Source organism: Lutjanus erythropterus, chromosome 2, assembly GCF_056507025.1.
Source record: "Lutjanus erythropterus isolate fLutEry1 chromosome 2, fLutEry1.hap2, whole genome shotgun sequence".
NCBI classification, from domain to species: domain Eukaryota; kingdom Metazoa; phylum Chordata; class Actinopteri; order Lutjaniformes; family Lutjanidae; genus Lutjanus; species Lutjanus erythropterus.
This window is the reverse complement of record NC_139318.1, coordinates 8,265,808-8,282,827: the sequence shown is the minus strand read 5'-3', so window position 1 is coordinate 8,282,827 and position 17,020 is coordinate 8,265,808. Positions and strand designations below refer to the sequence as shown.

At 40.1% G+C, this 17,020-nt stretch overlaps 1 protein-coding gene across 1 annotated transcript in view; it reads left to right on the top strand.

The window, feature by feature from the left end:
• Positions 1-17,020, top strand: part of LOC146331139 (integrin alpha-5-like) — a 72,160-nt gene that overhangs the window by 42,989 nt on the left and 12,151 nt on the right. Inside the window, exons 19-25 of the mRNA XM_084727298.1 lie at positions 5,506-5,573; positions 10,762-10,912; positions 12,132-12,224; positions 12,533-12,612; positions 15,449-15,529; positions 15,635-15,740; positions 16,854-17,012. Of these exons, the coding sequence (XP_084583424.1) occupies positions 5,506-5,573; positions 10,762-10,912; positions 12,132-12,224; positions 12,533-12,612; positions 15,449-15,529; positions 15,635-15,740; positions 16,854-17,012 (738 nt within the window). The remainder of the gene's footprint in view (positions 1-5,505; positions 5,574-10,761; positions 10,913-12,131; positions 12,225-12,532; positions 12,613-15,448; positions 15,530-15,634; positions 15,741-16,853; positions 17,013-17,020) is intronic.

Here is a 17,020-nt window from a genome sequence, read left to right as displayed (position 1 = left end):
GTGTTGTCATCCGATCAACTTCACATTTGAAACCACACTCTCTTGGGTCCTCAACAGTACATCTGCCAAGTGTGAAGTTGATTAAATGAACAGTTCTCAAGATTTGCAAAGGACAATCCTATACACGTACATACAGGCAGAGATTCCTTCCATTATAGTTAAATGATGGTGCTACAGTTCCATGTTTACCAGTTGTGATTTCAATAGCACGTGTCCAAGAGATATGGGATTTTTTGTAATATTAGCCCTGCCTTTGAGCAAACTTTGAAAGCCTGAATGGTATATCAAAAATTTGAAAAGTAACTTTTTCCTTGGTCCAGAGATGTTCTATCCCAATTTCAGTGACAATTGCTCAAAATTTGCAGGAGTAGTGAAAAAACATTTTTTGACAAAATTCAAAACGGCGGAATCCAGAATGGGTTCACAGAAAGGGCTCACAGAATACAGGCAATAAAGGATTTGTTTTTAGATACATGGTTCAAACGTTGCAGTCCAAAATGTAAACTTTGTTGTCGGAGCACCTTGATCTGGCCAAATTGCCCCAAATTTGATACTGCACTCCATCAGGTCCTCAGCAATACACCCACCAAGTGTGAAGCCAATCAGATTAACGGTTGTCAAGAAAAGTGAAGGACATACCTACAGACAGACAGGCAGACACATTACTTGCTGTACCATGTCAACCCTATTTTACCTGCTGTGAGCCTGAAAAAACAGTGTGATGTGTTACTATGACAACCAGCAAATGTGAGACATTGTGTCACAAATCTTAGCTATGTAGCACAACTGCTTATTTAAAAGGACTTTCCCTAAATATCCAACCTGGAAATCTCTAAAGTGCTGCTCTGTTTCAGCTCTTCTTGGAAGTTCAACCTCCAAAGCTGTAACATGTATCTCTGTGCAGACTTGTATCTATATATTACACCACCACACTAAACATCCAGACCGCTCCACTTATAGGGCCACACGCCTTGCATTTTATGAACTAAACAGATAGTGACCACAGCCATTACCAGCGGGGAGAGAGCAGAACAGATGGCGTGATGAACATTTACACGAAAGTTTACCAAATGATCTAAAATTATGCAGAAATGACTGTTAGAGTTTAACTTCACCCTCCATACCACAGCACATCTCACACTGTTTACATTTTGCATGCGGGGGAATTTGTTTGACTGGCAGAGATGGAGGCTACAGGCCACCGTTTTAAGACTGACATCAAATGTACGGCCCCTCTATAGAGCCGAAGCCCATCTGGTTAGAGGTTGAGGGTCAGCGCTGATAGAGCAAGAGCTGATTACTGCACTCTGGTCCCCGTTGGTAGTGTTTTTACTTTCCTATATGAAGAGCAGGGAGGTTTATGGAGGACCGGCGAGTCATGGCTCTGCAAAAACACAGAGGGATGGCTGACAGCTCCGTTTGGGTGGGGCGGTGTGCAGCTCCCACACATCTGGTTGTGGTTTGTTTATGTATGTTGCCAGTGGTCTCCTCCACCGGGGAAGAGCCAGAGCCTGAAAACGTGCACATGTTTATGTGAGTGATACAAGGTGAAGTGAGTGTGTGATGTGGGTGTGGGAGTGTGTAACATCATGTACTTGTAACTGGCTGTTTTTAACGGAATACACCGACTTTTTTCAGTCTAGAAACCTTGAAAGCAACACTAGGAATTTCGTCAGTTGTTGTTGTCCTTATGTGAAAGGAATCTCATCCACTGATATTTTTTTTTTTTTATGCTGCAGCCAACAATTTTTTCCTAGGAACAAATAAAGTAATCTTGATCTTGATCAGTAGACATAAGTGACGAGACCATCACTGAGAAAAATCATCCACTTCCCCAGTGGACTGTGGGCTCTGGTGTTTCTTGCTGACACTTCAGTTTACATTGTTAGAGTGATACCCAGCTCCATCAAGACTTCACCAGTGCAGTAAAATAAAGCTAAGGAAAGGAAATGAAGCTGAAAATCATAGTTTTGCTGCTATTAACCTCTTAAAGGTTTGATAGTGTGGCAGTGATGTAGTATTCCATGGTAGTGCCATGTGAAATCACTGCTGGGTGTGGTCACAGTGCAACAGGCCTGACCACACCTACAGTTAAAATTACACTGCTTAAGATTTTCATGATGTCAAACCCCATTACACACACTATTAATGGTTTTTCGCAATAGCCATTTACATTCTGTAATTGCCTCACTATATGGTAGTTTTTGTTATTGCTTTTCTACACAAGATCATCAGTCTTTTCCCCAGGATTCTTGGGATTTCTTGCCAGAAATGTTGTTTCAATTTAAGAAACATTCTTCACAACTGGCAGTTGTGGAGGCATTGCAGTAGGTGCTTCACCATCTGTTGCCTGGCCTGAGCGATGTAGCTGAAAAACGTATCACTATAGATAAGTTTCATATCGGTCAATGTTGGTTGTGCCTGAAGATGCGAGGTGTACTCTTGAGGGTTAGAGGCAGCTAAAGTGATAAAAATGAGTTTGTTGTAATATCGCTGGGTGATATAGACAAAATAAAAGAACACAATATTTTTGACCAAATGCTTCAATATTGATATTGTGACAATGTTGTAGGGATAACTACTGGTGCAATCACAAAACATTAACCCAGTTAGATGTTTTGATGAATAACCAGAAGTATAATGATTAAGTGGGTAAAACAAATAACAGAACAGCTAGAACAGTCTGGTAATGCAGTCTTTAAAACTGCAATGCAGTCTTTAAAACCAGGAAAAGACAACACTTATGCCATATCACAATATAGCAATATCCAATATTTAGTCTCATATTGTGATACAATATAATATTGCTATATTGCCCAACCCTATGTTGCAGTAGTCAGTTCTTGATTTGATGAAGGCATGGATCAAAGTTTCTTTAGTGGCTGAGAGGAAGAGTGATGGGCGGAGATGAATTATGTTTGTTAGGGGGAAAAGGAATTTGTTGGAGAAGTTGCTGTAAAAAATTACGACTAGCTTACGGAAAAATGGGGGAAAGACAGTGGAGTTGTTGATGGTGAGGCAAAAATTGAGGACGGTAGTGGTGAGGGATTTGTGACTGATGATTTGAGTATCCAGGATGTCAGTGAGGCAGCTGGTCGGAGTATAGTGAGTAGCAGTTAGGGGTGTCATGATTCTCCTAATCCACGTTCGATTGTAAGGTCACAAATCGATTTAATTTCTATGCCATTGCTGGACTATCAGGTCTTGATTTGCAAAGATCAACATATCTTTGGTTTTGTGCTGATTACTGTTGTTTACATTTTCAAATTCTTATTCAAAAAGAGAATCGATAAGGTATCAAATGTGATATAATGGCCAGTAAGTTACGCTGTGTTGCTTTTTTCTCCAGACGTGTGCCGAATGCTGCAAGTAGGTGGGGGAGGGGAGAAAAAAATATTGGAAGAATCACAAATTTTGCCTTTGGTTTTGATTTTTGAAACTGAAAACTTAATTCAAATGAGTTTCGATATAATATTGAAACTGACACCCCTAGTTGCAGTGGTGATGGATTTAGTGGAGATATATAGATGATATATAGCCCCAATCCAACCAAGGGCAAGCATGTAGAGGAAGAACAGGACCAAGCACCAAACCCTTGGGACAGAGGAGTGGTGGAGGAGGGGTAGTTGTTGATGCTGATGAGCTGTTGACTGTTTGTGAGATAGGACCTTAGCCAGGAGAAGACAGTATCAGTGATATTAAGGGAAGACTCAACAGTTACAATTATTCTTCATTTAGATTCTTAAAGTCAAAAATGTAGGGGACTTGAAACTTGGTCAACTTACATTGAAAAAACTGGACATGGCTTGGTATTTATGACCTGAGACATGACTTAGACTTGAGAGACAGTTGACTTCAAAAAACTTAAATACTAAATGGTTGCATATTCAGGAGTTACGTTTTGTTTTTCACCCAAACCTGGCAACCCACCGCAGACCAGTGTGACCAATGAACAAAACAACAGATCATGAAGGGTTCTAGTCAAAAATGAATGACAGTTGGATTCAAGGATTACAGTGGTATGCAGTGTCTGCAGCTCAAAAATCAGTCACACAACCACAATGTCCAACTTCAACCATCACTACAAAACCCACAAAGAAAGGTATGTGAATGTGTTTTGTGGCTAACTCATTGGCTGGTCAGACATTAGCCAGAAAGCTAACGCTATATTTAAGCCACGTTAAACTTTAAATTGAATAAAATGCACCAGGTGACAGATTTGGGGGCAATAATGTAACCATTAAACTATACTGGTGCATTACTAGTTAACAGAAAGCAGTTGATTTAAATGTGGAAACTGTTGTAGATCATCATAATTTTATATGACCTGATTTGTGACTTGCTAGACCTGAGCAGTGACTTGACTCTCTTGCGTCTCACCACAGCAACTTTTACTTTATTGTGACTTGACGGTTACGACTTGAGACTTCCTTGTGACTCGCACATGTGACTTACTCCAAGTTGACCAAGAGGCCAACAGCGTGCTCTGTTCCTTTAAGAGCTGGAGGGAAACATGGGGCACATGGATCAAACATATGGGCAGATGAAGAGATGAAAGTGAAAAGGAGATGAAAAGTGGCTAGAAAGGAAGGGAAGATAAGTCGGGACTCATCACTCGATCTTAGTAAGTCTATTACAGAGTGTGCACGCTCCTGTCTGTTTGGTGTTAAATGACCGATAGCCCCTTGAGTCTGGAGCGAATGTAAAACCAGGGACTTGAACGAGGAATCTCCACTGAGACACTGTTAACCATTGCCAGGCTGATTCTCTGCTCTCTGTAGCCGTCTGTAGCATTCTTTTGGAATCTAATGCTTCCCATATGTCGGAGAGATGAGGCTACGGCAACAATGACATTATGGAGCTACATGGGAGAAATGGTGGAGACAGAAAAGGGAGAATAAAGCAAAAAAAGCTCTAGGGACACACTGGAAAGGACAATACCGTCAAATTGAATCACATTTATCTTTCGCCGTGGTTTTTACCAAGTCATCTGTCATGTAACACTAAAGAGCAGATTGAGCCCTTTTCTCTTTTAAATGTGAGGTTTTCACTCCTTTTGATCGAGGCTTTTCCGCAAAAATGTAATAGTTGTTTAGATGGAATTCATCAACCTCTCATTCTCCTAAACCTTCACCATGTTTTCTCTGTTCTTCCTTACTGTCTTCACCACATGTAAAGCACTTATTACTTTTATCCTGCAGACATGAAAGGATGCTGCTTTCACACAACTGCTCAGCATCTGGATGTTGCAAATATTGTTACAGTTTTTGTGGATATAATGCAGGATATGTATACTCCGTATCCTCTCTTATCCTTTCATTAAATCACGAGGCGAGTGTGCTGGCTTCTGTAAACATCCACTTCCTCGAGAGCTTTTCTCCCTCCATACCTTTGGACTCTGTTCCCTGGATACCTCTCTCTCTTTCACCCATCATAACCATCCCTCGCTCCTCCCTCTTCCTCAATTTATCTCCATCCGTCTGTCTTCCTTTCTTTCTTTTTCAGGCCCAGATTCAACTCGATTGCGGAGAGGACAACATCTGTGTCCCTGACCTCAAGCTGTCTGTTTATGGGTGAGAGGAAATCACCTTTCTTTTACTTTACCTGATTCAACAAACAAAACTTCAACCCTCCAGTCATGCGATGCTAATTCTGCCACAGTTTTCTCCCTCTGTGACTGATAAAACACAACAGAGGTTTGACCTTTGCAAAGGAAAGCTCTTACGTTTGCCATGTGGGTCTTTCCTCTGCTGAAGTTGAAGTGATGCATTTTATGTTTCTGGTTAGTGTGGAATGAACACAAGAAGAACTGCACAGTTAGCATGAGCAGTAGTTGCAGTCTTGGCTGATCGGACAAAATAAACAAGACCGCTTTCAGGAACCACACAAAAAATGGCCGCAGCACAGGGCACATGGTTTAAGGCAGTTTTCTGGCCACTTGAGGGAAGCAGGACAAACTGTGAGCATAAGATTATCATAAAGTGGCTGTTAGCACATTCACGCTGTCAACATATTCAGCAGAAATGGAGCAACATTAGCATTCATTTGGAGTTTCTAGCCATCCAATAAAGTTACATTTTTATTCTCTTTTTGCTCTGTTTTGGTCTCCACCAACCCCTGAGGGAAATATCTGTCTCTTTACCTGCTGAAAGCTCCACTCATCTGCACTGTCAGTAGCTTAACATGTCCATATGATATTTGTTGCCAGTTTGAGAGGCAAAAAAGACTGAAAGATGCTATAATGCTCCGTTGAGCTGAGGGGAGTTGTAAAGTTGCAAATTTGGGTGATAATTCTTCGTGGGGTCGTTACTATTGACAATTTCATATCACACAGTCATTTCATCCTTATAACTGTAACTGAAAGTGTAAAGTACAGAAGCAGTACTGCAGTAAAATATTGGAACCAAACAGCACAGAATACATATAATCATAATATGTAAAAAAACAAAACAAAAAAACAGTTCTACTGCCTTCATGGACCACAACATGGAGCTCTGAGGCCCACTAGTGGACCACAGCCCAGTGGTTGAGAACAGCTGATAAAACCTACTTTGATCCAATCATAGAAGTTGAACAACAGCCAATCACAACTCAGGGGAGTTTTATGACAGCTAATGACAACACAGGTGGTTTTTAAAACAGCCAATCACAGCAGCAACATTTCTGTGCATGGTTTTGTGTTGTTCCATTGATCATTGTGGTTTGTGCAATAAATAACTGCAGGCAAAAAAGTAGTCTTTCTATTTTTCATGTTGAAGTTAATGCATTCAAACATGTTTAGGCCTCGGAATACCTTTAAACTGAATGTAAACAATAAAATTCAGAGAGTACCTTTAAACTCTGGGTTAGTTTCTCCAGTGAGTTCTGTTTACTGGTGATAATCAGTGACACAAATATTGTTGCTATGGTTATCTGCAGAGTTTACTTTATCTGCAGGGAGAGTTTGTTGAAAGATCAAAGAGAGGAAGCTTAGGAATGACATTTACAGGGATAAACATGATAAGACACTGTTTACAGCTCATAACACGCAGATATGGAGAAATGATCCATGACTTTTGGCATACTCACTTATTAATGTTAATTAATCATGTATCCTTGTCTTTGAATGGACGTCAGCCAATGATTTGGCAACATCTCAGTCCATTCACAAAGCAAACACACGCTCTCAGACTCTGTGCTCGCAGTCTCTCAGCTCTGTTATGAGGAGTGTTTTGCATTACGTGGCCATGTGATTTCTCTTAGCTGCAGAAATACAATCAGTGCAAAAAGTTTCCCATGAAAACTCAAAGACCTGCATTTGTAGCTGCCACGGGACCAAACTCGAATGATTCAGCACTTTCACTGAGCAGAATTTACCTTCACTGACACCCTGTGAGACTGCACTTGTCTCCTGATAGCCAAGAATTTGCAAACAGTGAGATGTTTAACATTCTTAAAATACACTCTTAGACATAAAGGTGTTAGCTAGAACCATAAATGGTTCTTCGGCTTGTCCCCATAGTTCAAGATGAAACCTTTTATAAGGGTTCCACTTGGAACCCTTTCAGACAATCCAGCCTAGAACCCAACATTGAATCATCTGTGAAAGGATTCATCCAGAACCCTCAGTGAAAGGCTCTACAGAGAACACTTCTGTGGTGTAATGCTTCCTCCCAGAATTGTCTCTGGGGGTTCTACCCAGAACCTTTCTACCTTCTTAAGGTGCTAACAAGAACCCAACCAGGGAGTTCTATTGAGAACCTTTTTTATATTCTGCAAACTAAGGGCGTCCTACCATGAACCATTTAATATTCTGAGGATTTTATCTAGAACACACTAAGGGGATTCTACAGAGAACCTTTTTATATTCCAGGGGTTTTATCTAGAACCCAGGCAGGGGGTTCTACTCAGAACCTTTTTTAAATTCCAAGGGTTTCATCTAGAACACAGTCAAGGGGTTCTACAGAGACCCTTTCTATATTCCAAGGGTTTTATCTAAAACCAGCCTAGGGGGTTCTACCAAGAACCCTTTTATATTCCAATGGTTTTATCAAGAACACACTTGGTGGATTCTACAGAAAACTGTTTATAAGGGTTTTATCTAGAACCAACCAAGGGGTTCTTTTGAAAACCCTTTTATATTCTAAGGATTTTATCTAGAACCCACCCAGCAGGTTTTACCAAGAAGCTATTTATATGATGGACACAAATAAGTTCTTGAAGGATTTCAACAAAACTCTTTCTTTCAAAAAGTGTTCTTTGAATGAAAACAGTTCTTAATACAACCCTTAGTCTTACAAATAACCCGTGACAAACCCTTGCTTCAGAAAAAGCTTCTGCAGAAGCAAATGGTTCTGGGTAAAACCTCAGACATTCAGGAAGAACCTTTTTGGAACCCTTATTGCTTAGAGTGTAGAGAGGTCTGTCAGTGGTGTTTGACTTGTGTCCTCTGGCTTCAATTATGCTTTTATGAGTTTCATGATCCTCCGTTATGTTTTCCCAACACATGAAACTCGGTTAACGTCTCCACTACGCGCTGCAGACTTCTGTCCTCTCAGCATCTGCTCAGTGTTGGTGTTTGGGTATCAGTGTTGCTTCCTCTGCATTCGCTAAACTTGCCCCGGCCTAATTAAATTCATCTGGTGGCTGTCTTACCTAGCACGGGGTCACTGCGTCCAGACCCTCTGAAGACGGGGGGAGCAGGGGGAGGAAGCGGGGAATGAAAGGAGAACCCTAATTCTGACTCCTTTCTCCTTCGTCTGCTCAATAGAAACATGAATTTACTGCCACAAAGTGAAGCTGTTGGGGGGAGGGCCGGACCAGGAGGGTGTCGAGAGGATTTATCGCTACACCAGTGAGAGCGTGTTTGCACACAGGGGCGTCACTGTGAACACGCAGAAAGAGGAGGAGGGGTCGGTTTCCTGAGACAAATCACAGTGATCAGATTTGGGTCATTTCCCAGGTCGGTCACAGACAGATATGCAGGAGAAAATGGCCTTTGGGGACCGTCGAAAACAGAGATGCATTGTCTGGAAAGACTTCATGTCCCTGCTTTTCATTACCTTTTACAATTGCGTCTCGGGCATTTTGGTCATGCCCTGCACCGAGTCAGTTGAAACAAACGCAGCAGCAGAGGTAGCGCAACCTAAACTGTGCCAGCAAATACGGGCTGAAGATAAAAGCTGCTGTTTTCAGTCATTTTGACTGCAGCAGAGTAGATAAGTGGGCTTTTTAAAGGCCGACAAAAAATAATGGCTGTGTAATAGATACTCATGGGAAATACCACTTCCCAAGTCTACAGCCATGCTTATGGTTCTTGAAGGCTGCACCTCAGTTGCATTTCAACTGCATGGTGTGACTCGACTCTGCTCTATTCTACTCACTTTTGGTATCAGTTAGTTCACTTTCAACGACACAATGCCAAAATTTTGACTTTAATACAAGTAGTTAAGTAGTTAAATATCTGATTGTGACTGTTTTTACTGATATTGCAACTGTGATATGATTTGCAATTTTACAGGGAATGATAATTTTAACATCATTTTCATTGAAAGGCATATTAAAGGTTTTTGTGGTGATCTATGCCAAACAATGTAGAGCTACAATGATTTGTTGATTAATCGATTAGTTGTCAATTATTAGATGACTTCACTACAGCTGTTTTGATAACTGATTAATCAGTTTGATCTCTTTTTTTAAAAAAAATAGAATATTGTCAAAATTCTATGATTTCAGCTCCTCAAATGTGAATATTTTCTGGTTTCTTTACTCCTCTCTGACAGTAAACTGAATATCTTTGAGTTGTGGACAAAACATTAGAGACATTTGAGGATGTCACTTTAGACTTTGGGAAACACTGATCAACATTTTATGGCCCAAACAATTAATCAATTAATCATAAAAATGATCAACAGATTAACTGATAGTGAAAACAATCGTTATTTACAGCCCTACAAATATGTTTGTCTGTAGAATCTGCTGTGTGGGCCAGCACATCTGTACAGCACCACAATAATTTTACAAACAAGAATTGGGATTATGGGAAATATTGTATCTCCTGCAATTTGAAAATTGCAGTGGACCTTTCCTCAGAATTTCAATAAAATTTTGATTAATTGCTCAGTCCTAGACAAAACCATGTATTTTATTTTAATTTCATGCACGAGGTGCAACTTGCTAATCAGTGGTTATATTAGTGTATATACACATATATATACATATACACATACATACACACACATCATCAATGAAAGACCTACCCTGCACAATGTCCATGCATTATTCTATGAATACTTTCAAAACTACAAACTATGATTTTACCAACAGGCCACGTTACTCCAGCAAGGAGTCAGTGGGCCTTTTTAACTGACCGTTCTGTCTGACGCTACAAAAACACTGTAGTTGAGAAGAGACCTGAAGTTAGTGTGAGTAGCTGTATGCTGTTTAGCTGTTAAACATTTTAAAAAACACCAAAATGAGACCCATATATAAGTCCAATACGGAAGTTAGATACTCTTTTTTTCATCTGGACTTCAAAATACTGTTTTATTTTCTATTCCGGTGACAAAAACAAATTTTACCTCAAAGACCACAGGAGTTGGTCATCTACTGCTGCCTCAGTCGGTTAGATTGTTTGTGTTATTGTGTGACTTTGAAGTGTTAACACATTAATTCAGAACCTTTTAAACTCCATTAAAAGGACAAGACAGAGGGTGTATCAGTTCTGACTGTAAAATTTTTTAGAACAACTATAGTGACGATGTTGTGGTTCTCCTCTCTCAGTGACAGAACAGAAGTTTACCTCGGAGATGAAAACTCTTTGAGCCTGACCTTCAATGCCAGGAACGAGGGAGAGGGAGGGGCTTACGAGGCCGAGCTCTATGTGGTGCTGCCCCCAGAGGCCGACTACAGTGGGATAGCACGCAACAATGTGGTGAGGCACACAACTGTCACTGTAACTGTACCTTTAATTGACTCTTCCTAAGGTTGCCCCTTTTTGCTCAGTGCTCCAATATCAGTTGAGGAAGCTTGGTATCCAGCAGAACCTCTGCACCTTCTTTCTTTCCTGTTCCCTGTACTTAGACATGCAAAGTGCCAGGCTTATCTATGCTGAAATGAAAATCACATTTCGTAGCTGGCTGAAAGATGTTGCTGACAGACCTGTAAAAGCAACATATCTTACATTAGCTAATATTAGCAAAATGCTACCTAGCAAAGTGTTATTTTTCTCCCACAAGACTGTTCTGCCACAGTCCATTCAACTGGACACTACTATTTATGTGCTCTGATTGGCTGTGAGTGTGAGTGTGGACTGGCATGTGGGAGAGGGTTAGCGAAGCGGTTGTGGTAGGTGAATGACTCAAAAACAGGACCAGGATACTGGTCTCTGTTGGTCCTTCGTCTAAATTGTTATTTTCAGTTTTCAGTCACACTTTGGTTACGTTTAGGCACAAAAACAACTTGTGATTGGCTAGCAACAAGAGCTAGCCAATCACAGCTCAGTAGGGTAGGACCAGGCAAGAACAGTCTTGCGGGGAAAAAATAATAATAATATGTTAGTTAATGGTTGATGTAGATTAGCTGTTTAGTTAGCTAGTGTTTTGCTGACAATAGCTATCAGATGTAACTATCTAGCTGACAATAATGTAGATTAACTAGCTGGTTAGTTTTGCTAACATTAGCTAACTTAAGCTGTGACTAGATGTTGCTCTTCCAGGTCCTCTAGCAACATCTCTGACCATCTTCAAAAATTTTGTTTTCTTTTCAATATGCATGAGACTAGCATATAGCATATCTAAGAACAGGAAACAAGAGAGGAGAAAGTTGACTGAGGTGCCACTTGATACCAAGCTCGCTCAACTGTTAGTGAAGCACAGAGCAAAACAGGGTGGGACTTAAAAAAGGTAAATTATTAATGTGGAAAACCCACTTTGTGTACATTCCCACCAACATCTGAGAAGCATAGAAAACGAATCATCTGGTGGAAGAAATGTTGTCATAAAAACTGTCTGCCCACCAGAACATATTGGACTGTCGAAAAAAAAAAAAAAAAAGACAGCCAAAATATTTTGGGTCATGTGCGTAGTTATCTGATAATCTTAACATCAGAGTCAAAGCATTGACAGCATTTGATGTTTTTGTGTCCTCTCCAGAGCTTGACTCAGCTGACGTGCAGCTATGAGGCAGAAAACCAGACCCGCTATCTTGTGTGTGATCTGGGAAACCCCATGAAGTCTGGTACCAGTGTAAGAGCCAACAACGCCCACATGTTGCTTTTGGACTTTTTTGCATCTCAGTACAATTTAGTCCAGTCATATTGTTCTTGCATGGTGTAATTCATACACAAACATACAAAACAAAATTAAACTTTCATGTAGAAAGAATATCCGCTGTTTCTAAAAACAGGCAAAGTCCAGACTAAGTCAGCTTTTCGGCCGGCATGGTGAAAAAAAAACAGAACAAATAACAAATAATCATCTCTTTCATTTTTATGCGATTCATTTCTCATGTTCCATGGATGAATGGTGTACATTTCCTGTGTGCCTTTTCCTAGTTATGGGCTGGCCTTCGGTTCACTGTACCCAGAGTGAAGGACACACACAAGACTGTCGAGTTTGAGCTCCAAATACGAAGGTAGGTCACTTGCATATGGGGAGAGAGGTTCATGTGCGGCATCTGCAAGTGTTTAGATGTCAGAACATGCCTAGATGTCCCCATGATTAGTTTTAAAGTAATTTGTGAAGCAATATAGATATATCACTTTATATTGCCAAAGTATGAACAGACTGTAGCATAACTTACAAAATGAGACAGACTTTCTCAGTAGCCTGTAACAGACTGGACTGATTTCTATGTAAAGGAGTTGGGACGGTTTTTCTGGGAAAATCCAAAGGATGTGACAGATGCCTGAATACCTTGCCTCTCTTCAGCTCCCCTACAGCACCAGTGGTGTGAAACACTAACTAATGTTAGCCTAGAAAGAGAGTCAACAAATGACTGCGCCCACCCTGACACAAGCCAAACTTTACTGACCTTATCTCTCAACACGATGATGATCAGTCACGTTCAGTCATGTGAGTTTATGTCACGTCACTGTTTTGGCTGATGCCCAGGATGCTCGCTCACACCTATGGCAACAAGATGCTGACTGAAGTTCGCTTAAATGCTAACTTTGGTATTTTTCAAACTGGATTCTATTTCCCCATGTTTTTGTGTGTGTTTTTGTGTGGGAACAACAAGTTTTGAAATTGGTGTGAGTGCTGCAGAGAGCAGAAGTGAAACTATGATGTTACATAATTCTTATGGGAAAGCTGCACTGTCAAAGTCCACTAAAAGTGTGTGTTTTTTCCACTGACAGGCTGATATTGTTATTTTACATGTCTAGCAATATTATGGAAAAGATCTCTATAGAGATACACCTTTTTTTTAAAGGGTGAGATGTGTTTTGTTTAACCAGGGACAGCTGTTATATTCCTCTCGCCAAACTTCCCTGACTTCCTTTACAGAAACTCACATTTTAGTTGAAACATCCTCGTCGTCGTCTTCTCCATTCAAACTTGACAGAAACAGAAAGAAACTCACCAAAAAGCATCTTGAGTTGTTTTTACCTCTGTGTCAACAACCACTATCTCTGGTTTGGTTGAAATAAACCCTTAATTCACAAGCCTAGAAGTGAAAATATCGGGAGATGAGCGAGAGGGAGGTCGGGCATCAGAGAAGCAGTGGTGAGAAACAGCGTGTAAAACCAGAACATTTTCACATGAAAATCAGTGAATTAAGGTTTTATTTCAACCAAACCAAAGCTGGTGATTGTTGGAGCAGTGGAATTAAGTGTGTTTTACAATGATACAGCAGCTGTTTCTCTAAATGGAGCCCGGATGAGTTTGGCAAGAGCCAAAACAGGAGTTTCTGATTAAACAAAGCTCAGTTTTGCTTCTGCTGGCTGCAGCGCTCTCCCTCAGTACTGGACTGATTTCAACAATTGTTGTCCTCATTTGTAACATACACAGAATTTAAACTAGAGAGCCGTTTATTACAGAGCAGTGGTGGCATGGAATTCATGAGTTTTTTAGTTTCAGAAAGTGACACAGCATATTTTTGTAATTAGATTGTATTAGTTAACACAAGGAATGTAGAACATGATTCTTGTTTTCTGTTCTTGAAGATGTCTTATGGATATCGAGAGCCATCCATCTCATATTTTTGTGTATTTGTGATGCGCTCCATCAAATTTCTGTGTGTGTGCGTCGAGGCACATTTTTGTGTGGTCATGCAGAGGGTTCAGGATGTGTCAAAGTGGCTCTGGATGATGGAACAGGTTACATTTAATGATAAATGTTTTCTTTTCTGAGTGTTTCAAGAGATGATAACACATATTAGACAGTTTTGAGTTTGTGTTCATTTTTGTGTGTCTTGGTTGTTATGTATGAGACTTATTATATGTATGATCATTGCACATTGTGAAGTGGGTGTGAGACATTGTCCAAGATAGTCCATAGCTTAGACAGCATCCTCCTCTCTGACACAACCATCAGAGAGTCAAACTCCACTCCCACAATGCCTCTGTCCTTGCGGATCAGTTTGTTGAGGCTGTAAAGGGATAGTTCAACTGTAATGCAGTCGTTTGATGGTCAGGTTTAGTTTTTTAGTCGACAAAACACTGCTGGAGCTTCACAGGAAAACAGCATTGCAGAATCTCTCAAACAATGGAAGTGAATGGTGACCAGTTTTCAAATGTAAAAAAAACATAAAATGCCTCCATGCTGCTTGTCTGGTGTAATCCAAGTGTCCTAAAGCCCCAGAATGTTATTTACACCATGTTTTTAGCCTGAATCTTTACTGTAGATCCTGAGCTTGGAGCCACATTCATATGCACATGCACACTGTCTGAACTGGGTGTGTGTGGTGTGAAATGTTTTTTTTTTTTTTTTTACATTTGAAAACTGGTTACTGTACAATGTTTTGTGGGCTAACAAAATAAACCTGACCTTCAATCGGCATGAGGGTGAGTAGATAATGAGTGAATTTTCATTTTTGGGTGAACTGTCCCTTTAAATGCGAATATTTTCTGGTTTCTTTGCTACTCTATGATTGCAAACTGAATATCTCTGGGTTGTGGGCAAAACAAAATGTTTGAGAACATCATCTTGGCCTTTGGGAAACACCAATTAACATTTTTCACCATTGTCTGACATTTTATAGGCAAACAACTATTAACTGATTAATCAAGAGAGTAATCGACCGATTAATTGACTATGAAAATAATTGTTAGTTGCATCTCTAGTTAAAATATTAATGGGGACCACAGAAGACTAGCTGCTGTTACCCTCTGACAACCACTGGTGTCATTAATAAAAAAGGATATTCTGAAAATTCCACATTGAACCTTTAAATCTTGAGAAAAACATGATGACTGTTACACTGTTAAGTCAGGCGATGAATACATGTTGTCTCTGTCTTTCCGTTGTAGTAAAAATGCGAATAACTCAGAGAGTGAGGTGGTGCTGTATGAGCTGGAGGTGGCCGCCATGGCTGACGTCATTCTGCAGGGGTGAGGCTTCCACTACACCATTACATTACCGTTATATAATCATTCTTGTCATGGTGGTTCCTGCCATGTTAACTGCCAAACTCTGTGTTTTTTTTTCTGTCATAGTGTTTCACGCCCAGACAAAGTGATTTTTCCTCCTCCCAACTGGCACGTTAGTCAGACTCTGAGGGAAGAGCAGGACATCGGCCCTGAAATTCAGCAGGTCTATGAGGTACAAACCCTCCCTACGTACTACTTTTTTGCTCCCCCATACTGTTTGTTTTCAATGATGTTTTAAATTAATGGTGTGCAGACTAACATTTTGGTTCAGCGGTCAGTAAGGGACTGTTGAAGGCCTGAGAGTCAAGTGAGGAAAAAAAAAAACTCTGCTGATCCATTTTCTAAGTCTGTGATATGTTAGCAAGTTATGTAACATTATTGTCATGCCTTTCTTTTGGCTACAGAAGTGTTACATATCATCGACATAGGGCAGAAAAAACTGTTACTTTTCAGGAAATTGAAAAAAGTTTTTACAAATTGAATGCTGCTTAGTAAAAGTAAGTAGCTCCTTTTCAACAATTAAATATTTGTAAAAACCCACAGACATAAAAGGTAACCAATACCACTGATTTAAAAAAAAAAAAAGTCAAAACATGGAGATATGAGGTTTGCACCTAACAGCTCAATCTTGCTAATGAACAATATATGTACTGAAATTAAGACTCATGAATGCTTTCTGTTCTGTTTACAACATTGGGGTTGAGGTGCACTTCAGCCTCTTGTTGCCAAACAAAAAACACACTTGCAAATGATCCTGACCAAAAAAAAGTCACATGCCAAAGCCTTTTTTTCACAGATGAAAATTAAGTAAACTAACTAAAACCTTTTTCCACAAAATTTAGAAGGAAAACTATTTTAGATGAGACTCACTAGCCTCTCTAGTAATTTATTAAAACCCAAGTAACTATAATGAAAAGTGCTATTTTTATTTTTATAGCATTTAATGTATTTTACACAACTCAGTAATATGAATAGGCTTATGAGACACTGATGGGGAGGATGATGCAGTGTGTTTCTAAGTCAAGAGGAAAGTAAAAAATAAATAAATAAAGTTCTTTCTTTTCATAACATTAGATATCAGACTCACCACCCTCTTCCGATCCCATCCTAATAATTTCTGTACTGTCTTTCAGGCAAACACAAACCTACTATATTGTAAAAAATAAAAGATTTATCTTTAAATACCTGCATCAGACATGCAATGCAATACAAAGCCCTTTGTGCTTCTTACAGTAAGCAGGTTTTTCCAGTAACAGCCTTTATGTTCAAACTCTCTCTGTTCCAGTTGGTGAATAATGGTCCCAGTGTGGTCAGCCAGTCCACGTTAGAGGTGAGGTGTCCCGTGAGCGCCTCTGGTCACGAGCTGCTCTACCCCGTGGAGGTGGTCACTGAGGGGCCGATCAGCTGCTCCTCCAAACGCATCTTCAATGCACTGAAACTCAAGGTGAGGAC